Genomic DNA, 23,191 nt, shown 5'->3' on the forward strand with positions numbered 1-23,191 from the left:
GGGAAGGATTAAACTGCCGAACTTTCAGCTCCGTGAGGGGAGCGAACAGAAAGTCCAGTTCGGCTCCATGAGGGGAGCGAATCCAAAGTGTAGTTAGTGAGGGCAAGGATTAAACTGTTAACTTTTGGCTCCACGAGGGGCACAAATCCAAAGCGTAGTGAGGGGAAGGATTAAACTGTTAACTTTCGGCTCCGTGAGTGGAATGAACACAAAGTATAGTGCGGGGAAAGATTAAAGTGTGAACTTTCCCTCCGTGAGGGGAGCGAATACAAAATCAGGTGCGGGCACAGGATAAAGCGTTAACTTTCGGCTCCACGAGGGGAGCAAATCAAAAATGATGCGCGGGGCCGGCTTGAAGTGTTAACTTTGGACTCCATGAGGGGAACGAACGCAAAGTGTGGCGCGGTAGGAAAGACTAAAGCGCCGACTTTCGCCTCCACGCCGGGAGCGAACACCAAACCAAGTAGTAGGGAGGTATTAAAACGTTAACTTTGTGCACGGTGACGGCGGCGGCGCAGGCGCGGCGGCGGGCGGGGAGCGCCCGTGCCCGCTCCCGCCGCCCCTCCCTGCCCGCACCGCCCAAGATGGCGGCGGCGCTGAGGCGAACGCCCTCCCCGCGTCAGCGCGCGCCCGCTCCCTCCCTCTCGCCGCCGCGGCCAATGGGCGGCCTGGGCCCAGAGCGAGGCTGGCCCCGCTTCCCCCGCCCGCTCGCGCCGTCCCTGCCCGGCCCTCCCTCCCCTGCGCGGCGGCTCCGGCGCGTTCGGGCCGCAGGACCGGCCCGAGCCCCGCTCCCCATCCCGCTCCCCATCCCGGCCCCTCCCGCCGCGCACACCGAGCCCCGCACCGCCCGCACCGCCGCACGCAGCCCCGGCCCGCCCGCCGCGCCGCGGGCCCGGCGGGGGCTTCCCCCCGGCGCGCTCGGGCCCCGGCCGGAGGAGCAGCAGCAGCAGCAGCAGGAGGAGGAGGAGGAGGAGGCGGAGGGGCCCCCCCCGCGCCGGCCCCGCCATGGCCGACAGCGAGAAGCTGGACAACCAGCGCCTCAAGAACTTCAAGAACAAAGGCCGCGACCTGGAGGTGAGCGGGGAGGGACGGCGCGGGAGGAGGGAGCGGCGCAGGCCGCGCCGTGGGGCCCGGCCCGGCCCGGCGGAGCCCGGCGAGGAGCAGCGCCCGCCCCGCCAGCCCCGCCGCGGCTCCGCGGGCCCCGGCACGGCCACCCCCGGCACGGCCACCCCCGGCACGGCCACCCCCGGCACGGCCACCCCCGGCACGGCCACCCCCGGCACGGCCACCCCCGGCACAACCACCCCCGGCACGGCCACCCCCGGCACGGCCACCCCCGGCACGGCCACCCCGGCACGGCCACCCCCGGCACGGCCACCCCGGCACGGCCACCCCCGGGCCGGGCACTGCCACTGCCGCCGCCGCCCGCTCCGCCCCTGGGACCGGGCGGCCCGGCCTTAATTTCCCCATGAACAGTCGCTCCGAGCAGCCCCTAAAACCCTGAGTCAGGAATTAGGCCCCAGCTGGGTGTTGTGCTGCGTGCCTCTAAATAAATAAATAAATACATAACTGCCCGCCCTTTGGAAGAAATATTATTTTAACCCCCCCCCCAGCCACTTCCCTCTCTCTATTGGTTTTTTTTTATTTTTAAATGTTACTCTTTCCCTGCTTTTCCCTTTCCCCCCTCCTCTTACTTTAGAGAAGCGGTTCTGACTTCGTAGCACGGGGCCTCGAAACTTTTTTTTGGGTGGCCGCATTGCCACATCCGTTGCCTGAGCTGAGAAGGTGCTTCCTAAACGCGGCAGAATATTTTTATATATATATATATAAAATATATAAATAACTCGGGGTTTCCTCGGTAAATAGTAAAATTTTAAAACCAGGTGTCAGCCCCTCTCCCTCAAGCGCTCACCCAGCAGTGCTGGTTGGAGCTTCAGGTTGTCAGTGCAGGGTTCTGGCTGAGAATTTCGGCCGGTTTTCACTGGCCTGCAGGTGTCCCAGCGTTTTCCACAATATTCCAGTGTTTCATGTGAAGGCAGTACAGCGTTTCTGTCCTAAAGTGAAAGGTTCATTTACGTTGCTGGCGTTAATTAAAACATCAGCCGAGTTTCCCATCTGAGCCACTCAGAAGTCAGGAACCCTTCAATTTCCGAGTGGATTGATAAAACAGTTTGTTATTTAGTTACATACAAAGTTTGGCGGTGCCAAAAATACTGGGAGTGGGGATAATTAATTGCCCTGCTGGGAGGTTGGTTAGTAACCACTCGCCCTCGGATGTTCATTTGTTTTTATATAAATTCTGTTATCAGTCAATGCACAACTGCAGGAAGGCACGTGGAAATGATAATATAGTGAAAAAATGGGATGGATAGGAAGATCCAGGTTGGAATTCAGCTGCTTTGGTGCCTGTGCACGAAGTTTTTGGGTAAATGGGCTGAGGTGGGGAAGGTCCAAGAGGGACACAAGCACGTGTGTGTGTGTCAGGAAGGAGAGGATCTCCTCAGTGGGTTTCTTTATTTGCTTGTGCACTTTGAGTGGCCTTTTACCCAGTGAAAACCCACAGCGGGGCCGTGTGAAATTTTAGGGATTGACATTTATCCAGCAAAATCCTGGAGCATATGCCGGGTACCCAAAATAACCGCCGTGCAGGGCTGTTCCTCATACAATAGCTCGGGCTCCTGGCTGTCCTCGCTGCTAATTAACCGCTCCCACATGGCACTTGTCATCAGTGAGAGGGAATTGGCCCTGGCCGGGTGGGATAACCCAAAACCCCCCAATTCCCGCTGCTTTGGGCACGAAGTTGTCGAGTTACTTGCAGAGGAAGCCAACCCTCGATCTTTATCTCCTTCCCTCCTCCCTCTCCTTCACTCCTCCCACTTTTTACCTCCACTGTATTTCTGCCTTCACCATGTGCTGCTTTTCCGAGGAATCTTATTTTTCTTATCCCTCACAGTTTGCAGGCAAATCATAAATCCCTCTAATTTTGGTGACTCCCGAGTTAATAGATACTTCTAGACACTGTTGTAAAATACAAACCTAAAAATGTTCTGTCTGTAAATCCACATTGCTCAGATCAGTCCATTGCCAGCAGTTCCTGTCAGGTTGTCCTCACCTTCCAGCACTTAAATATTCACAGAAGATTTTGGTATTCCTTACAAAAACCCCTGGAATTTCCTGTGTTTTATCTCTTAAAGTACTCAGCATATATTTACCTTTTTAGATACTTTAACGACTCAAAGTTGAACTTTGATTTTTTTTTCCCGTATCAATGTGCTGCTAAAAATACCAAATTCTGCCCTTGAGAAAAGGGGTAAAAAAAAGACAAAAAACCCAAAGCACACACACCTGTTTTACATGAGAAATTCAGCAAAATTCCTTCCCATTCTGGAGCTTTGGGTAAACCCTGGTGGCAGGGGCACGTTGTAAACAATTGTGCCATGTGTTTGGAGATGACAGATTGGTGATGGCACTGGGAATAAAGTGGGAGCTGAGGCCACAAATATAAAATATCTCCTTGTCTTTTCTCCTTATTTATGGTCCCGCTCCAAGGAATACACAGGACAATAAACTTTTTAACACCGGGGGAGGCTGTGCTGTGAGAGCAGTCGTTTGAGGCAGTATCTGGATTTTTTTAGGATTTCTGGTCAGGTCTAGGTAAGGCCTTCAAGATTTAGGAGTTGTTAGAGCTGTGGGGGGAAAAAATAGTGTTGTTGCAGCAGAAAGAGGAGCCTTAAAAACTGCAGAAGTGGTCACTTTTTTATTTTTTGTAACATCCAGCCCCCAAATCTTCCTTGTACAAGGGCCTATCTGGACTCTAATATTAAATTATGCAAATGCTGATCCATTAGGGAGCTGGTTAAGGTGACTTTTTTCATCTGGTGTCTCTTCAAGGAGGAACAGGTTTTACTTGGGCTTTTTTTTTTTTTCCTTGAATAAGAAAGGATGAGCTGGTTGTTTTGTTTTTTTCTGTTTATTGTGGGTCTGGCTGTGCTGCCACCAAATCTTCTTTCCAGTTTATTTTTAATTGTAGTCCCCCAGATCTTTACAGTGAACAGGCCAGATAAGTGCAAATTCATTGTGTCTGCGATGGTTTTGTGAAGAGTTTATTTAAATAATATCTGTGGAAATACTGCATTTAGGGGCCTGGAGTGCAGCCCTGTTTTGGGAAGGTTTGAGGAGATTTGGGGGGGGTTATTTTTGCTGGGTTTTGTTTCACCAGGTGATCCAACACCTCATTTTCTGGTGGTGACTGTTGCCTGCTGCAGCATTCAAATCTCCCTGACATTTAGGGGGGTTGTTTTGGAGATGAAATAGAAAAATATTTCATGCCTATCATTTCTCTGGGAACACTGGAAGAATCTGCTGAGTTCCTGCTGGCTTTTCCTTCCCTGGCTCTTAAAAAAATTGCTTTAATAGTGGTAAATAGATATTTCTGCTCTGTAATTGAGAGAGGCATGATGTGAAATGATGATAACATTGTGATGCAGAGCACTCCAGAACTGATTTTGGAGCAGCCATTGAATCGAGATGTTTTGAGATCAGCAGTGTCAGGATTTGAAGAGTTACCAGTAACATCCACTGGACTTTAATGATGTGTTTGAGAACACTGAGGAAGCTCCAGGGGAGTTCCAGGAGAAAGGTGGTTTTAGGTGATATATTGGACATTTCAACCTCTTCTGTATCCCACACAAATCCTTGGGATTAAATGTGGAAGAACTGAAGGAGAGCAGGAATTTCACTCACGGAGTTAAAAATAGGTTCCTTTTAAGCTGACTTGGAGTTCTGTGGTGAAGCTCATCCATCTTGTCACTTCAAAAATGATCCTGAGATATTTGGATGAGGCTTTTGATTTGCCAGGCACAACTTTTGCAGGGAAAACTGAGCTGACAGCACAAATCCTTTTGATTTCTGTTTATTTATCCATAACTGAGAATCCCACAGTTATTCTGAAAGGGGGAACAGTTGCTGAGATGTGGTTTTTTGGGGAGCATCTTGTAGAGGCTGTGTTGGCTTTAGAACTCCAGAGGATTTGTGTCAGTGATCTTGGGAGAACACTTGGTTGCTCCAGTTTGTAATGGATCAGTCTAGGAGAGGAATTATATATATAAATACATAAATATATATGCTATCCTAGGATTGGAATAGGGGGGATCACTGGATTACACTGGATGTGAAGAGTGGGGATTTTATCAAACCCAGCTATGAAGTTGGATGTACCTGGAGGGCTCTTCCCTTCTTTTATGGTTTGGTGCCTCTTAGACCTGGGAAGGACAGGCCAAAGTTTCCCAATCATTGCTGTGGTTGGACACAAATCCCCTCCATCCACAGTCTGCAGTCTGAGTGCTGTGTTTCAGTAAGAAAATCCTCAAAAATGCCATCCATCCCACAAAAGTTTTAGGGGATAAATAATCTGTTTCCACCCCCACACCCCCCCTGGGCTGTTTTTTGTTGGGTTTATTTTCTGTTTGGTAGCAACTTCCCAGGAAGGAACAAGGTCCCAGCCAGCTCTGCTGGGCAGCAACTGTTGCCTTTGCAGTTCCCCAACAGAAACTCTGTGTCTTTGGAAACCATTCCCTGGGAGGAGAGGAACAGGTGAAGCTCTGCCTTTTTTATTTGTGTGCTGTCAGCCCTTCCTGGTGCAGGTGTATCAATGGAGCTGCTCAAGGGAAATGTTTTATAACAGCAAAAAAAAAAAAACCCACCACGAGATTTGAATGATAAGCTGAAGGGCTCAGTCATGACTAATGGTCAGAAATAGCCCTTATGAGAAATCTGAAGCTAAATATAATTGAAAAAAAAGGAGGATGGAGGGGTGGCCGTCCCAGGCTGACAGAAATAGATGGGATCATTTGATTTTTGATGTGGCAAACGACAAACAGGAGCCAGTGACTGAAAGAGCCCCACGGATTCCTGCTGAAGCGATGCCTGTTCTGTGATTGGAGCCCTTCCCAGGGCCATCCTGAACTCTGCTTCCAAAACTTTTAAGTTGGGGCTGGTTTGCTGCTCACAGCTGTGCGAGTGCAAGCTGGGAACTGATTCAGAGAAGTGTGACAAGTGACATCTCCCACAGAACAGAAGGAATAACGTCCCTTTCCGATGCCTCCCTGTCTGCCCTTGGAGCTGTTTTCCAAAAGACAGCACAAGTTGATCTGGACTCTGCCTGGCAGTTCAATTTCTCCAAACTGTTCATCCCCAGGCCTGGGTGGTGATGCCAGAGCTGACCTCAGTTCTCCTTTGTTGTGCTTTTCCTCTTCCCAGGAGGAAGAGCAGTGACAGGTTGAACAGTAATAACTGTTTTGTCAACAGACCACTGTTTACACAGAGGATTATTTTAGTGGAGCCCTATTTTGGTGAATTGTGCCCAAGAGTGACTTCACTGGTAGCTTGTCTTGCATGTGAAGGCTTCTGTGAGTCCAAGGTGTGCAGGTCTCTGCAGAGCAGGCAGGAATGAAACCAAGAACCTGCCAAGGAGGACGTTCCTCTTGTTCCAGCAGAGGATTTTTAAGTCTAATCAACTGCACATATGACTTTTCAAGTAAAGAAACTTGTAAATGGCACAGCTGAGGCTTTGTTGTGGTTTAGGTGCCACTCACCTCCTGCCCTGTCCCTGTCACATGTGCTTGTCCTGGTGCTGTTATCACCTGAGCTGGAACCCCTTTCCTTCTGGGCTCCCTGCTAATTGTGGCAGTTCCTTTTAATTTCCTTTACAGCTTAACATCTCTTTTAAGTCGGTGTTACAGCAATTCAGCCTTTTCCTCCTTGAAAATGCCCATTGGGTTCTTGCTCTTGGTGCCCAGTAATGTGTGGGAAGGATCATCCCTCTCCCTCCCACTGGAGCTTTGTGATAGGAATGCTGCTTTTGTCCCGTGCTTTGGGAAGGTGTTGATGGTCCTGTGAGCTCATCAGGGGTGTGGTGCAGTTCTGCAATCTCATTATCAGAGTTTTTTCCCCGGATTATTTTCCTATTGGATGTGCCAGGTTAGCCTTGGAGGGGCTGCCCTGAGCACTGTGGCACAGGCTGACAGCAAGAGCCTGGAGCAGATCGGTGACTTGGGAATTTGGAGCCTCTTCCCAAAGCCTCTCAGTGGTGGGATGGGATCCAGGAGTGGATCAGCTTCTCTAGGAGCACAGGGAATTGCTCCTCTCCTTTTTTTATTGGAGCTCCTTCCTTTGAGCAGGTGCTTGGTCCTGCTCCGAGCTGAAATTTGATTCTAAAGAAATGCACTTTTTTTTTTGATCCAAATAATTATTTTCTGAAAGTCAGGCTTTTAATCCTTCTCTTCAGATCAGCTGCTTCCTTCTGTCCTGTCCTTTATTTCCAGGATTTCAGGCTTTCCCTGGGACTGGTGGAAGTGAAGTCACAATAAAAGTGGAATTGTTTTGAACTTTATAGTGAATGAGAACAGCAAAGTTCAAAGTGTGGAACACAGTCACTCCAGACTGATTTATTCTCCTGTTTTGACTGCAGTAACAAAGCAGCAATAAAGCAATTTATGTATATTTACAATTGATTGTGCTCCTCAATTCTGTCAGTGGGAGCTGCAGAGAAAATAACTCCAAAAAAAGTGCTCCTGAAGTACCGAGGGTTTTATGTTGTTTATGCAACAGTTTTGTAGCCTGGCTTTGCTTACAAGGTACCTTAATTTGAGTTTGTTTATAAAGCTGCTTCGCTGGTGCTTTGCCTTGGTCTTTATAAAGCTTTTGGGGCTGTTTTAGGCACAACTCTTTCAACTTTTCCCTTTCAGGGACACCTGTTTATTCCTGGTTATTTACACCCTTTTTTCCTCATCATGAACACCTAGGAGACCGCTTTACTGTGAAATAAAATAGTCACAAATAATATAGTTGTGTCCATTTCCTGTAGGATTTCTGCATTTATAATTAAAATTAAACCCTTTGTGTACAAGTATTTAAAGTGCATCAACTTAAATAGTCGTACAAGAACTTTTAAAATTGGTCTGAGTTCAGAATCTGATGTATTTTGGTCTTGATTCTTTGCAGACTATGAGAAGACAAAGAAATGAAGTTGTTGTGGAATTGAGAAAGGTGAGATGACCCAGGATTTTTGTTATTAAATGGGATTTTTACTCAGTAAAATGTAAGAGTTTCTGTTTCAAACTTTGTTCTTTCTGTATCTGCCAAGAACATTGTCCCACTGTCTCTTTGTCTCTCTAATCTAAACTTCAGCTTAGAAGGAAATTCTGAAATTTTTATACCTGAGAGCTCTGTAATTTCTGCCCTGAAAAACAGGGCTTTATTCATAATTTAATAAATCATTCTTACTCCTCCAGCCAGGTTTTTAACACTTATAAAAAGCTTGGTTTTTCCCTTTGAAAAATCAGCTGTTCCTGCTGAAAGCTGCTTTCTTACAGCACACAAGAGTGGAGGAGTCTGAAGGTAAGCCTGGAATTGTTGGAAAACTGGCTCCTGAGGAAAGGAATCCCAGCTGGAATTGTTTCCCTTGTGGGATGAACAGAACGTTGGCCCCTGGGAATTGCTGTGTCACGTTGTAAACGATGACACACAGGTTGTGATGTCAGCGCCCATGGCTTTGTGAACTCCCAGCCCGAGTTGTTGCTGTGTAGATCAAGTTGGAGGCAGGATTTTTTGGGAAGCAGTGGTTTCCAAAATGTGCTTCTCTGTGCAGTCCATTCCAACTTGTTGTTAATTTTCACACCATCAATGACAGAATGTTTATGAGGCTTGTTTGAAACAGAAGCTCCTCTTCCTTCCTTGACACCCCCACACGTCCTGAGTCAAAGTTTTGAGGGTGTTCACTCGTTTTTCTCTTGCAGAACAAGAGAGATGAGCATCTCCTAAAGAGAAGGAATGTTCCCCACGAAGATATCTGTGAAGATTCAGATATAGATGGTGACTTTAGAGTGGTAAGAATTAACTCTCAAGCAAATCTTCTTTTTGCATTCTTTAAAAACATTTTGAATTTCTAATTGGTTTTGTGTCTGTCTTCCCAGCAAAACACTTCTTTGGAGGCAATAGTACAGGTAAAACCGAGTTGATTGTTCAAATATTCCTCATGTCATGGTGACAAACGTGTGGAAAATCTGATTTTTTTTTTTTTTTTTTAATTTTAGAATGCTTCAAGTGACAACCAGGGTATACAGTTAAGTGCTGTGCAGGCAGCAAGGTAAGAACACAGCTTTCTCAAATATCTTGGGTTTATTCTTATTTTATCAGAAAATATGTTCTGGCTTAACTAGAAATAGTATGTAATTAAATTACTTTTTTGAAAAGAAAACTTGATGTAGAAAACTTAAAAAAAACCCAGAAGACAACTTTTAAGTAGTGTGGATTGTCATTATGGGTAAATACATGGATTTATCTCGGTGCAAACTTGGTGCATCTCACAAATAGAATAAAAAATGTAATTAGGAGGACTGTAAAGTGCTTAGCTTTAAATGCAGAAGGTGTGAGTGTCTCCCTGGTGGGTGGAGGAGGAAGGAGCTGGTGGAGGAGGGTGGAGCTGGAGAACTCTGGGCTTTATTTTACTGACTGGTGATAAACATCCAAGGCACTGGAACTGGATGGGATGCCTTTGGCTTTTCCAGCAGCTCAGTAATTTTAATTTTGTGGCTCTGTTACTTTCACTTGAAGTGAAATCTTCCTTGGCCTTTGAGAGCAGAGACACTCTGGGGAAAGAATTCCTAGCCCAGAAGGTGGTGTGGCACTGGAACAGTTTGCCAGGGAGCTTGGGGGGACTCCAAACTCAGCTGCAGGAAGCCATCACTGCCCTGCTGTGGGTTCCTCACTGTGATTTGTCTGCTACATGTGTTTTATTTCCCTTTTTCCCCTCAGGAAGCTGCTCTCCAGTGACCGCAACCCACCCATCGACGATCTAATAAAATCAGGAATATTACCTATCTTAGTGCACTGTCTTGAAAGAGATGACAAGTGAGTATCTCCTGCTCTCACTGCTGGTGTGTGCAGCTGATGTGCAGCCTGATCTGAGGGCTCATGCCACAATAATTGTTGTGTTTCCCCTGCCTTGCAGTCCTTCCTTACAGTTCGAGGCTGCGTGGGCTCTGACCAACATCGCCTCGGGAACCTCGGAGCAGACACAGGCCGTGGTTCAGTCCAGTAAGTGCAGCAGGGTTTGCTCAGGAGTAGCATCTGGAGCTGCCACAACAGCAACAACATCTGGAATACCCTGTAAAAAGCATCCACACCCACCCCTGTTCCTCTCAAGCAAAGCCATGTGTTGGATTGGGCTGAAATCAGGTTGTCAATCACCAAAAGACCTGCCCATGAACACCTGCCCGGGTGTTCTACCTGTGGCAGGTGGTGAATCACAGGCCTGCTTTTGGTCTTTATTTTCTCAAGGTTTAAATTCAGTTGTGTTTCCTAATGGTGAGTAACATCTCCTGGAAACTCCCAGTATTGGAGCAGAGTTGGGATCTGTTGGCTTCCAGTTTCCAAACTTAAAAAAAAACCCAAACAAAGCAAGACCCAACAAAAACCTTGAACCAAACACCAAAAACCAAACAAAAAAACAACGACAAACCCCCCACAAGAAACAACAACTGGAGGGTTGTTGCTGCAAAAAGTGAGGGAGAGCTCTGGGCCAAGTCCAGAGGGTGCCTGACATCAAACTCTTCCAAAATCAAGTTGAAGGAATAGCATGGAATAGTCAAACATAGTGTGAAATGAGCTCTTTGCCTAAAATTTCAGGAAAAAATACACAAAACTTACTCTGGTTGCAAGATTAGTTGTCCTTTGCTTTCCCAACCTCAGTGCTAAAATACCTGTTGACTTTGATTAATTTGGATTTGACCCTTTTGCTGTGTATCTTAATATTTTTAATTTTCCTTTTTCCCATCCTCTTTCTTCCCCAATTGCATCCCAAGTTTTCTTTTGGAAATCTAATTAACAGATAATCTGTCCCATAATTAATAATCTTTAATTGATTAATAATCTAATTAATAGATAATCTGCTCTAGAACACTGTATTTAAACCTGGTTTATCCATGAATTGAGCACTTCTGTCAGTGGTGTTCTCTAGGTCTGTGTATGCACTGATTAGTCCATTTAACAGCTCTGACACCTGAAAATTTGATTTATTTCAATGAAAAAAAATGGTCTGTTGTGATCTTTCCAAAAATATGGAATATATGCTTGCTGGGGAGGATTTTTTCCCCCCTTGCATGCAGGCATTATAAGATACCCTTATTTAGCAGGAATTAAGACTCCTGCAGTGATTTATTTCTCTCTAGTAAAACACGGTTTACATTGAGAGAGCACCTAAAAATACCAGTTTCTCTTGAAATCTGTGATCTAAAGTAAATGGGTTTTTTATAGACTCAGCTATTATGTAAGCAAGCACCTTAGTGCTGGGGGGGGAAAAATAAACCAGGATCAAATATCTAAATGTGGAAGCCTTTCCTGCCCTCTTCCTACATTCCCAGTCCATAACAGAGTGTGCACCTACTTAACTCTGCAGTTGGTTCACTGGAGTGGGTGAGGTTGGTCTTAAAGTCCCTGCTTTGCAGTTGATTCTTAGTGCATAACTTAGTGACATTTATTGAATTCAGAAATCCTGTGCTAAATCTGGAGCCCTGACAAGCTGCAGGAAACTTGTGAGACTTGCAAACAAATTCAGTGTCAGGGTTTATTTTTTAATATTCTGAAGGGCAGAAGGAAGAATTATTGCAGTGTTTTATTTCAGTATCACCTGGGAAATGAGTGAACTTTTACCCAGCTCTTTACTAGGAGAAAAATTTCCTATGTGCAGGTTGAGGATGTGAATATTTGGTGTTTTGAGAAGCGTTTTTTGACCGTCCCGTGGGTTTTTTTTTGTGCCTTTCAGATGCTGTGCCGCTTTTCCTGAGGCTGCTGCATTCACCTCATCAAAACGTTTGTGAGCAAGCTGTGTGGGCTTTAGGAAATATCATAGGTTGGTGTTACTCCTTCCAAGTTCTGAGTGTTGTTGATAAAGTTTTTGATGGAATCTGCAGGGCTGTTGGGCTGTTTACTGTTGTCGATGGTTTGGTGTTGTCTGCCCCCCCTTTCCCCCGCCCACACTTTTATAAATCCATGAATTATGGAGCTTTGCTGCTGAAATCCCACTAATTCTGTGCTGTCTCGAGCAGGTGATGGACCCCAGTGTCGAGATTATGTTATTAGCCTTGGAGTAGTGAAGCCTCTGCTGTGCTTCATCAGCCCATCCATCCCCATCACCTTCCTAAGGAACGTCACCTGGGTCGTGGTCAACCTGTGCCGCCACAAAGACCCCCCTCCACCCATGGAGACCATTCAGGAGGTGATGGAATTGCTGCTCAGTGGGACCCAACCCCAGCTGGGGCTTTGTCTGCCTTCAGAAATGACTTCTAAAATATTAAATATCTGTTCCTTTCCCTCCTCAGATCCTTCCAGCACTCTGTGTTTTAATTCACCACACGGATGTAAATGTAAGGAACCAAACTTGGACTCACTTTTATGCACTTCTTTGCATTTCAGCTTCAAAAAGAGCATAGATTAGTCATAATAACCTCTTTATAAAAAAGAAAAACTGTGATATTCCCTTTCATTAGGGCAAACTTATTTTGGTATCTTTTAACTGCTTATTTTCAAGTATCAGTTTGGGTTTTTTCCCCCCTGATATTTCTGTGTCTGTGCAAGTGTTTATTTGCATGTACTTTCCCTGCACACTTAAAAATAAAATGCAGTTTCAGTTGTATTTCTGTGAGCATTCATTGACAGATAAATACAGGAATTTTTTCTGCCTAGCACTTAAATCTGTAATGAAAATCAATGTAAATGAAAGAAAAAACAGTGTCTGCTACACCTGTCAAATACCAGGTTTAGATGCAACTTCTGAGGTGCCAAATATGAACATTGTTATTTAGTAGCGAACTAAATGAGCAAGACTTTACTGCAATGACAAAATAGCTCATCTTTTTGCCTAAACATAAATGAGAATTTGAGATTCTTTGCTTCCTAGTGAAGTTGTAGCTCAGTTGTCTGAGTTGATGGCAACTGTGCTTTGCAAAAATATGTCTAAATATATTAACTAATGTTCATATAGCAATTATGCTATTTAATGTCTTGTCTGTAAGTAGGTGAAATTAAGCTTATTTGAATTTTGGAAATGGCTGCATTTCAATCAGTCAGGAGTTGTCAGCTAAAACAACACTCAGTTTTTGTAAGCTGTCAGTTGAAAATGTTCAGATTTTTACAGCTGTTTAAATCAGATTTTCTGTGTGTGAATGCACAGCACTAATTGAAAGGAATCTTTCATTTATTTCTAAATGGTGCAGTTTTAATTATTTTGGTGACACTTGTGCTATTCCTGTGCTGTTTCCTGTCAGATATTGGTAGATACAGTCTGGGCACTCTCATATCTAACGGATGCTGGCAATGAGCAGATCCAGATGGTCATAGACTCCGGAATAGTCCCTCATTTGGTTCCTCTTCTCAGCCATCAAGAAGTTAAAGTGCAAGTAAGTCTGGATCCCTTGCAGGAAGTGCTGCTCAAAACGTGCCAGTAGAGAAAGTAGCTGGTTTCCTTTTGCTTTCTGAGCTGTTTCTGCTCAGCCATAACAATATTTTGGTGAGAAGAGCTGTGTTTTGAGGTGTTTTTGTGTGTGTTCACGTGCAGACGGCCGCGCTGAGAGCCGTGGGGAACATCGTCACCGGCACCGACGAGCAGACACAGGTGGTGCTGAACTGCGAGGCTCTCTCCCACTTCCCAGCTCTTCTGACACATCCCAAAGAAAAAATTAATAAGGCAAGTGATTGCACCTCGTTGAGAACTTTGCTGTTTGGCTGAGCTTGGGTTCCGCCCCATGGTTTGAGTTGCTGGCTCCTCACAGCGGTTTAGGGCAGCTTGCAGCAAGTGCTGAGGTTTTTCAGGAGATGAACATCCACAGGGAAATCTCTGAGGAGCTGCAGAGTTGTGCTTGACAAGGATGTTGTTTCCTGATTTTCTTCTAATTGAATTTTTATGAAATCAAAGCTTTATCTTCTAAATCTGGCTGTTGACTTAAAAGTTGGGAGTTCTCGATACGTGAAATGTCACTTTAATTAAACTGACTCTCTTGGAAGTGATGAAATAGAGATAATTGGATGTCTTTGAATGGAGTGTGTGTGTGTGAGAAATGGAATTTAAACCAAGCCAGCTGGGGGTGGGGAGGGGGATGTGTGTGTGGATGGATGGAAAAGGCTTTAAATGGGGGCACTGACTTTGGGTGCTGACTCCGGAGTGCATCTGAGGCGTGTTGGGCACTTCTGGGGCCCCTCTGCCACACTGCCGATGATTAAAGCCCAAAACAAGCCCACCAGGAGAAGCCCAGGCATCCTAAATCTCTAACAGGGTCACTGATGAAAGTGCTCCTGTGATCTGATCTCGGAGACTCAGTTGAATGACGTGTGAAAATTCCAGACTCTCACGTGGAGAGAAACATTCAGCTAAAACAGTTGTTGTTCCAGAGAGGTTGGGAAGGGAATTGGGGAGTGATGGGGGGTTTCTAGGAAGGCAGAAATCTTTCAGCTGTAAGATTAGAGGCTGAAATTCTGAATATACTGAAAAATTAATGTGAAATTGTTATTTCTTGACTAAAGGATCGATTCCCACTTAAAAAGGTGGGTGAGGACTCCTGATTTTTGCTTAACATAAGAATCCAGGCACAGTCTTTGGCTTAGTTCAAAATCTGATTTTTAATTTAATTTTTAATTGAATGATTAATTTAATTCAGGACTGGGAGGGGCTCCTGGGGGAAAGCTGTTCTTGCACAGTGTGCCAGGCACCTGCTTTTGGGTGTTGCTGGAAGGAGAGTCCTGGGCTTGTGGACAGAAGGACTATCAAGGGTCCCATAACTGTTGAAAATGAAGCATTTAAGTAATAGGTGTTGTGTTTCCCTGCTGATTGAAGCCAAGGAGAGAGACATTATGAGGGAGGTAAAGAACATGTCCTGCCACTCTCATGTGTGGAAAACACGATGCTGTCATGCATTCTGGAGCTCCTCTGGCCATCAGCTGAAACTGCTCCAGCAGTCACTCTCAGAGGTGGAGGCAATTACTGAGTGCTCATTTGTGACCTTTTTTTTTAATCTCCAAATAATTTTTCCTTTTAATCTGAAGTGTTTGGCTGTAAACTGGTAACAGTCTGGGGAGTCTGGTGGAGTTGGAAAAACGTGCATGATACAGGATCTTGCTGCAGTGGGAGTAAATGTTCCAGAAGACTGTCTGAACTAATTCCTGCCACCCTTTGTCTTGCAGGAAGCCGTGTGGTTCCTCTCTAACATCACTGCAGGAAACCAGCAGCAAGTTCAGGCAGTAATAGATGCAAACCTTGTTCCAATGATAATTCATCTTCTAGATAAGGTTAGACCACGAGGATTGGTGTTGAATGCTCACGTGGGACTTCAAATGCCTGTGTTTGTTCTCAGTTTTGGGGTTCTTTTTGTCTTGAAGTGTGAGTTTCCAGATCACTTTGTGCTCCCGAGGATCTACCTTGTCAGAAACAAAGGGGATGGCTAATAGGATGCAGGAAGTATTTAGGGAGAAAGACTATTCACAAATAGTTCTATTAACTGCCAATTTCTTGATCCTTGAGAAATAATTGGAGACCTTTTAAACTGAATAAACAGCCCTGAGCTGAGGAACATCAGAGACAGCCACAGTTGCAGTGTGCGCAGGGCTTTATCACAGCTGACACTTAGTGCTTATCTCTGCCTGTAGGACATGACAGCTGTTGATAAGGAGTGGGAGAGAGTGGAGTGAGTGCTGCAGTTTCATGTGCTTTGGTGTAAACAAATTTCCCTTCCCCTGGAAGATCGATTGGAAGAGGTGGCTGCAGGGGAGGGATGAGCAGAACAGGATTTAGGAGTTACCTCCCTGCTTACAGACAGCTGGTACAGGGGTACTGTGCAGGGTGGACTGCAACAAGTGCAAGCTTTTCTGGGAATGCTGCATGCCTTAAATCCTAGAGTGATTGTTTCTGCCTGTGGTTGTGTTTTTAGGGTGACTTTGGTACTCAGAAGGAAGCTGCTTGGGCAATAAGCAACTTAACGATCAGCGGAAGAAAAGACCAAGTGAGTCAAACTTTGAGGTCCACTCCCTGTCCTGGGTGCATTTGAGGGAGTGCCAGGATTATGGAGGTGTCTGTTCCTCCACTGTGCAGGAACTCTTCCCTGTTCCACAGGGGATTTGAGGGTGAGCTCCAGTTGGAAGCTCGTTGATTTCTGGAGTGACGTGACATCTTCAGGTGGCCTGGGAGCTGGGAGTGACTTCACTCAGGCTCTGCTGGGATTCCTGGGCACTCCACATCTCCTTTACCTTTGCTCCCCAACCATCAATGTGGTGATTCCAAGGGTGGTATCCCAGGAGTAGAATTACACCAGTTCACTGTAAGCCCAGATTAGTGGCAGGGTTGGGGTGGTGCTGTTGCTTTTCAAAGGTGAGGTTGAAGCTCCTCATCTGATACTGAAAAATTCACAGTGTCTACTACTTGTGTGTTGTAGCCCTTAAATATATTTATAACTTGATCTGTAAGTGTTACATTTTAATAATAATAATAGTTACATAATAATAATTAACATAAATGTTACCTTTTGATGCTCTACAAGGGGATTTTTGAATCCCACCCACCTGGGTGGGTAACTTTGAGTCCTGGGACTCCATGGAGTTTGTTTGCGTGGGTGTTTGTGCTGCACTGTTTGCCTGCCACGTTCCTGGTGTAACTCCTGCCTTTCCCCCCTCAGGTGGCTTACTTAATCCAGCAAAATGTAATCCCTCCCTTTTGCAATTTGCTGACAGTAAAAGATGCACAAGTTGTGCAAGTGGTTCTGGATGGACTAAGTAATATATTAAAAATGGCTGAAGATGAAGCAGAAACCATAGCCAACCTTATAGAAGAGTGTGGAGGTAGGAGGGTCAATATTTTGAATTTTGAGGGTTTTTTTGCAGAAATTGATGCTTTGGCTTCCTGCTGTGTGTTGGTTAAAACCTTTTTTAAAGTGACCTTTTCATGCCTGTCAGGTGAAGTATACCCAGCTTTTCCTAAGTTAAAATGTGGAGGAGCTGGATAATGGCAATAAAACTTATTAGATGCTAATTCTGTTACAGTTACTGATTAGAGAAATTATTCTCATTGACAGTTTCTGTTAATGCAGGGATGATGTGCTTACCTTAGTCATGCACAAGTCATGTCCAGGTGGACTTGGAAAAAATAATTCCACATAAAATCATTCTAGAAATATGATAACTTTAGTTTCCTGATGGCTCTGAGACTTCCTCTATATTAGTTGTTATCTAAGTTGACTGAAACTTCTCAGGGATGAAAAACAGTGATATTAAATTTGGGCACAGGTAAAAAAACTGGGGGGGGATTTGTTAACGTGGAGTAGAATAGTTTTTAAAATACCAAATCTTGAGGGAGGGCAGAAAAATCAAGCGATTGGTGACGGCTGGGAGGAGGAAAGAGGTTCTTGAGCCCAAACTCTGCTTGTCAGAGCTCCAAAAATACATGTTATTTATCTGTATATAAAAATACATGTAAATATGTCAAATAGGAGTTTACAGCACCTTAATCATAGCCACTCTGTTCCCAGAGTAGTTCTTAATGTCTTTCTTGGGGAATTGTTTTGCCTGAGCTTGGTGTCCTGAGATTCCTTGTGCCTTTGTCACAGGGCTGGAGAAAATTGAACAGCTACAAAACCATGAAAATGAAGACATCTACAAACTGGCTTATGAGATCATTGATCAGTTCTTCTCTTCAGATGATGTGAGTGCCCTTGGGGTGGTTTATCGGGATGGCTCAGGGTGAAGCTGCTCTGTGGGGCTCGTTGGGTTCAGTGCAGAGAGCCCTGGTTTGAACCACCCACATCTCCCACCGTCCCTCCCCACGGAGCATCTAAAGAAGATCTGAGGCCTAATTTAAGCCTCATCTCCAGGGATTAAAATCCCAGGCTTTGAATAGTTCCCTTAACTCTGAGCTTGACACTTCCCCTCTGATAAGCTCCCTGCTGCCTGGAGTGCCGAGCAGGAGCTCCTGCTGCTCCCGGCTTGGAATGCTGGGACAACGTCAGGGGTGGGATGTGCTGATGGGGAATGTTGTTTTCAGTTCAGCCATGCAAGGCAAATCAAAGGAGGTTTGATTTGTGTGCACTTTAAATCGTGATTGCAGAGAAAGGAAGTGCAATCATGGCAGTGTGTGCTGGGCAGGGAAAGGGGTTTCTGCTCGGCTGGAGAGCTGCAGGAATGGCAGAGCTCAGCTGCATTCCTGCCCTGTTTGCACCTTGAAGATCAGTTTGTGCCAGAGTTTCACTTTTATGTGAGCAATAAATGTCCAAGTCTTGTTTAGCAACTGAAATTTTGCATAAACAGCAGGACTTGGGATTGAATCCAGTGTGGTAACCTGTGTTACCAAATATGTGCTACCCAGTTCAAATAGAAACTGCAGTCTGGCTTTAATCCGTGCTTGACTTAATGGTATTGGTCATCTCTTAAGAACGGTGACTGTTTAGAAGACTGTCAGAATACTTTTCCAGGAATGAAAATTCCATAAACAGGATATTATTGGGTGCCTTTCCTGCTAAATGAAAGCTAAAACATTTCAGCTTAGATTACTTCATTTTAGTGCTCTGCTAAACTGGGGGGAAGACTCAAGGCAAGGAAGTTCATTAGGTGGAGAGGGAGATGGTGCTTGGATTGTGCAGCTGCTTTTTAGTGAGGTTTTGTGTCCCTGTCCCCACTCACAGTGTTCCCATTCCGTTCCAGATTGATGAAGATCCAAGCCTTGTTCCAGAAGCAATACAAGGCGGAACATTTGGTTTCAATTCATCTGCCAATGTACCAGCAGAAGGGTTCCAGTTTTAGAGTGGTATTTTGGAAGTTAGGTACAATGCAGCACTGAATAAAACAAAAAAAAAAAAGGTTTGATCCATCAATCTTGGCTCATGGGATCCGCTGCTGCATTAAATCGGGAAAGCAAATGTGAAGATTTCATTTGGAATCACAGAAAAAGCCCAAATGAAGTCAAGATGGCGAGTGGGTGCGAGTGAGAATGAGTGGCAAAATGTAACGAAAAACTTCACACTGAATGCTTATTTAGATTGTTCAAAGAAAAAAAAAAGGGCTACAGGTCACAGATCTTCAGTGCCTGAGAAAGAACACCGACTTCCTAGAGCAATTGGGGGAAATGCAGTATATCATCATCAAGCCTCGTAAGCATAAGAGAATAGGATGCCCACATAAGTCCAAGAGAATGAGCCCAGGCCTTGCTATGAAGCACCGTGTGAATGGACACGTTGAGTGAATGTCTGGACTCGCTGCCAGGCTGGATCCCAGCGGGGGCTCCGGGCTGGATCCCAGCGGGGGCTCCGGGCTGGATCCCAGCGGGGGCTCGGGGCCAGCTCCGGGCCTGCCGTGTGATGAGAGAGTGGGTGTGATGCTGTCTGTGAGCGCATGGAGCTTGAGTCGCCTTCAGGGGGCTGGAACAACCTAAACCATCCGACTTGGAGTGTCACCTTACACTGGACACCAGACCGGTTTAGCAGCAGACTCTGGTTTACTCCTGCAGCCTGTGTTTCTCTTGTTTTGTTTTTGTTTCTTTTTTTGTTTTGTTTTTATTTTCTCCCCCTCTTTTATTTTTCTTTTGGAGTTGTTTTTAATTTCTTTTCCTGTGCGGCTTCTTTAGTTGTTTGTAAAGTCAGAATTTCAGGAAGGCTTCCCTGTGCATTTGCACCAGATGAATGTTTGATGTTATGAAAAGCTTTTCCATATCATCAAAACTAATTTGTAGATTTTTGCATGGAAAAAAAAAAAAATCATTCATTTTTCCCTTCAAACTAGACTGTGTTGCAGTACACAAGTTGCCATAATAGTAGAAAGCAGTAAAATGTGGTAATAAAAAAATCTCATCCTTTTCATTTTCAAAGATAACATGAAGACCTTTGCATGTGGTAATCTACAGCATAGCTCATTTTTAGATTTTGTTGAGTCCTGTAACCAAAATGTTTCTGTTGTGGTAGGATACCGTGCTGTGTTTCAATGTTACTTGTTTTCAAACTTTGTTTTCTATGAAAATGATATGGAAACGTCTAAAAATTGAAATTTGGTGCATATGTACTGCCGAATAAAGACCGAGAAAAGAGGTGTGAATAGATGTACAAATCAAGTCATGGTTTGAACACCTTTAATATGCCTAATCCAATTGTTTTAGACTCTTTTTATCTTAGATGTAGGCAGCCATGAACAATCTATTTTGAGCCACTTTAGAGAGAAAAAAAAAACTTTGTATTTTTCAAACTTGCACAAAAAGGATGTGCAAGTGTTTTTATAAAATTGGAGGAATGCCTCAGTTTTGAGGTCCTGCACACTAAATTCGAGGCGAGGTTACAAATTTGTACAAACCGAACTCTTTATAAGGTGGCTCATTGTAGGAAATGCTGTGCCTTCCCCTTTGAGCACAAGTGTTGCATGAACAACAGTTTGCTATAATAAATAAAACATACCAGATTAGCCACCATTATTAGCATCTATATCTACCTTGTGTTTAAAAAAAAAAATCAACTGGTAATTCTGAAACACTGTAGAATGGATAAAGATTATTTTGTGATCATAACTCTTTGTTGGACTAGAGTATTTTTGCAGCATTCCTTGTCATCAGAAACATGGTTAAAAGTTTAAAACTAGAAGCAGCGGAAAACTAGCTTGTGAATTTATCCAAGTAGAGTGCAGGCTAGGCTGTCTTGGGGAAAATAAACATTAAAACTTGCAATTCTGGTGCTTTGGGTGCTTCTTTCTGCAATATAATTGTTTTCCATGGAAAGGTGCAGAGCTGGTTTGAAGAAAGGGGCTTCCTGAGTCTCTGGGGGGAGGGGTTTTTTTGGTGTGGTGTGGAGGCACATAGTTATTTTGGTGTAAATCTTTAATAATATTCTGTGTATTCACTGATAAATTAGGGGTTTTTTCATGTTAAGTGAAGGGAAATTAAATCCTTCTGAAGGGGAATTCCATTCAGTAAATGGCCATCTTCACACTAAACCACCTTTGTGGAGGATGTTCTGTAGAAAATTGCTTTTATTAGAATCTTTTCTTGTTGGGGGAGGAGGAGAACAGATCCTTGTGGCAACTTTTCTGAACTCTGAATAGCTTTCTTACACAAAACCCCTTCAGAACATTGGCAAAGTCTATATTTACTGCCAAAAATGCCTTTTTTTTTGGCACTTCCCTGATGTAATACAATTACAGAAAATTACCAGAAGCTGATGCTCTTCAAAATTTTTTGCCTTTTTTTTTTGCCTTTCCTTTTTATTAAAATGAAAAATCCTCTTGCCCTTCTTCCCAGCAGCTCCTGTCACCTGTTGTTTTACCAGAACATGGATAACTGAGATATTCCAGCCTCCACAGGGTGGCACTGCTGGAGTTCTTTGGGAGCAAAACTGAAACCGCTTTGTCCAGTGCCTTTTTTTCCCCCACGGTTGCAGTTTGAGGTAATGGAATTAAATATTTTGCTGGGGAAAGGGAGTTGCTTGGGAGTCTTGGATTTAACAAGACATAACTTGGATTGCCTTTGGGAACATTGATCGTACTGAGGTTGGATATTAATCAACTTTTTCTGTGTTTTTGAAGTGAAAAGATCTCATTTCAGCTCGACTTAGGGTACTTCCCATCTTCTGGTGGATCACAGGCACTGCCAGGGAGCTGTGACCTGCTTTGGTGGTGGAGGAGCAGGTTAGTCTGTTTAAAAATAGTAATTTATGGATAGGATGTCAAGATAACAAAAGGATTTCTATTCAAATGAATTACTGGCTAAGGCAGCTTTATAACTTAAGAACATCTTCATGTTAAAACTTGTAGATTTTTGCCACTTTTAACTGTAAATGTTTCCTCATCTCTGCGTGGCACCAAATTCCTGGCAGGAAAGCTGGTGCCGAGGCTGGGAACAATTAGAGAAGTCCTGCATCTGGATCAAATATTTGTGAGAGGAAACTTAGTAGCAGCAAACGTGCAAAGTTACAAACTCTTAATAGTCATTTTTAGCTACTGGTGCAGTGAAGCTCAAATGGCACAAAGAATAGATTTAAAAAAAAAGGTAATACTGGTTGATTATCCACAGAAAAGTGATGATTGGAAACCTAATTTCCCTAAAGGAATTCCCATTTTTGCTAGTAAATCCATCCTAAATGGGGGTCCTGTGTTTGATGTGCTCCAAAGCTGAGGAAGAGCTTTCATTGAAAAGAGTTGTCATTAAAACTTGTTGTATGTTAATACCTTGGATGCACTTTTAAATTAAGAGTGTTGAGGAGCTGGAAAAGCATCTTTGGAGAAATGTTTAAATAGATTTAAGACCTTGCTGAGCGCAGGGTGGGAGAGGGAGGGGAGTGGTACAATACCATGGACAGCTACAGACTTGTAATCTAAAATATAGAAAAATAATGGTTGTCAAATATATAGAGAAGAGGATCCAGTAATTATTGTTCAGTGTTGAAAGCAAAGGGGGAATGTCCCCAGTTTACCCCAAACTCTAAAAAAAACTAGAAGTGGGAGATACACTGACTTTTTTATTACTTAAAACATAATTCCAAATATTTCCCAGGCATTTGTATGAGGTCCTCTAAATGCCAGTTTTAAGGTGTTTAGGTGAATTTTGGATGGTGTATTATGATTTAAATGAAAATATTAAATGACTTTCATTTCTCGATTTCAAGTTCACTGTGAATGCAGCAGCTGAGGATAACTTTACAGTTTAGTTCAAATGAATTGGAAATAAACCCTTGGACACTCCCAGGGATGGGCAACCTGTGCCAGGGCCTCCCTGCCCTCACAGAGAAGGATTCCTTCCCAATATCCAATATAAACCTTCCATCTGCCAGTTTAAATCCATTCCCTTTGTCCTGTCGCTCCAGGCCCTTGTCAAAGGTACTTTATAACAATCGTCAGTAGCCCAAGCCGGTAAAAGCGTGCAGTTTAAACACGCGTTAATGTTGATTTCTGTGGTCGGCAGCTCCGGGTCAGCTCCTGCGCCCCCAAAGCAGGAGGTTTCAGTCTCCTGGTTTGCACTTCTGGGTAAATTCGTGAAGGGGAATGGGGTTGGTAACACGGGGATTGCAGGGCGGGGTTCCACCGCTCCTCAGCCGATGGATCGCTCCACGATTGTGATGCCGGCACCCAGGGCACCGTTCCCGGTGAGCGCCCTCCTTTCCCCCGCCGTCCCCTCCGCCTGGGCGGCTCA

General features: G+C 44.4%; 1 protein-coding gene and 1 non-coding gene across 2 annotated transcripts; both read left to right on the forward strand.

Moving 5' to 3' along the window:
* The first annotated feature begins 889 nt into the window (after positions 1 to 889).
* Positions 890 to 20,734, forward strand: KPNA4 (karyopherin subunit alpha 4). Its single transcript, XM_050308106.1, has 17 exons — positions 890 to 1,074; positions 8,002 to 8,046; positions 8,796 to 8,885; positions 8,973 to 9,002; positions 9,093 to 9,145; positions 9,814 to 9,909; positions 10,010 to 10,095; positions 11,822 to 11,908; positions 12,105 to 12,274; positions 12,378 to 12,422; positions 13,323 to 13,454; positions 13,613 to 13,745; positions 15,236 to 15,336; positions 15,975 to 16,046; positions 16,716 to 16,878; positions 17,643 to 17,737; positions 18,733 to 20,734. Exons 1-17 carry the CDS (start codon positions 1,006 to 1,008, stop codon positions 18,829 to 18,831), a joined length of 1,566 nt encoding a protein of 521 aa, XP_050164063.1. The 5' UTR covers positions 890 to 1,005; the 3' UTR covers positions 18,832 to 20,734.
* On the forward strand, positions 14,053 to 14,362 carry LOC126636507 (small Cajal body-specific RNA 7). The gene has a single exon (XR_007628045.1). It is a non-coding gene; the product is annotated as a small Cajal body-specific RNA 7 (non-coding RNA).
* Positions 20,735 to 23,191: the final 2,457 nt, after the last annotated feature.

The sequence above is a fragment of the Myiozetetes cayanensis genome, unplaced genomic scaffold, assembly GCF_022539395.1.
Source record: "Myiozetetes cayanensis isolate MyiCay16 unplaced genomic scaffold, myiCay2020 scf13, whole genome shotgun sequence".
NCBI classification, from domain to species: domain Eukaryota; kingdom Metazoa; phylum Chordata; class Aves; order Passeriformes; family Tyrannidae; genus Myiozetetes; species Myiozetetes cayanensis.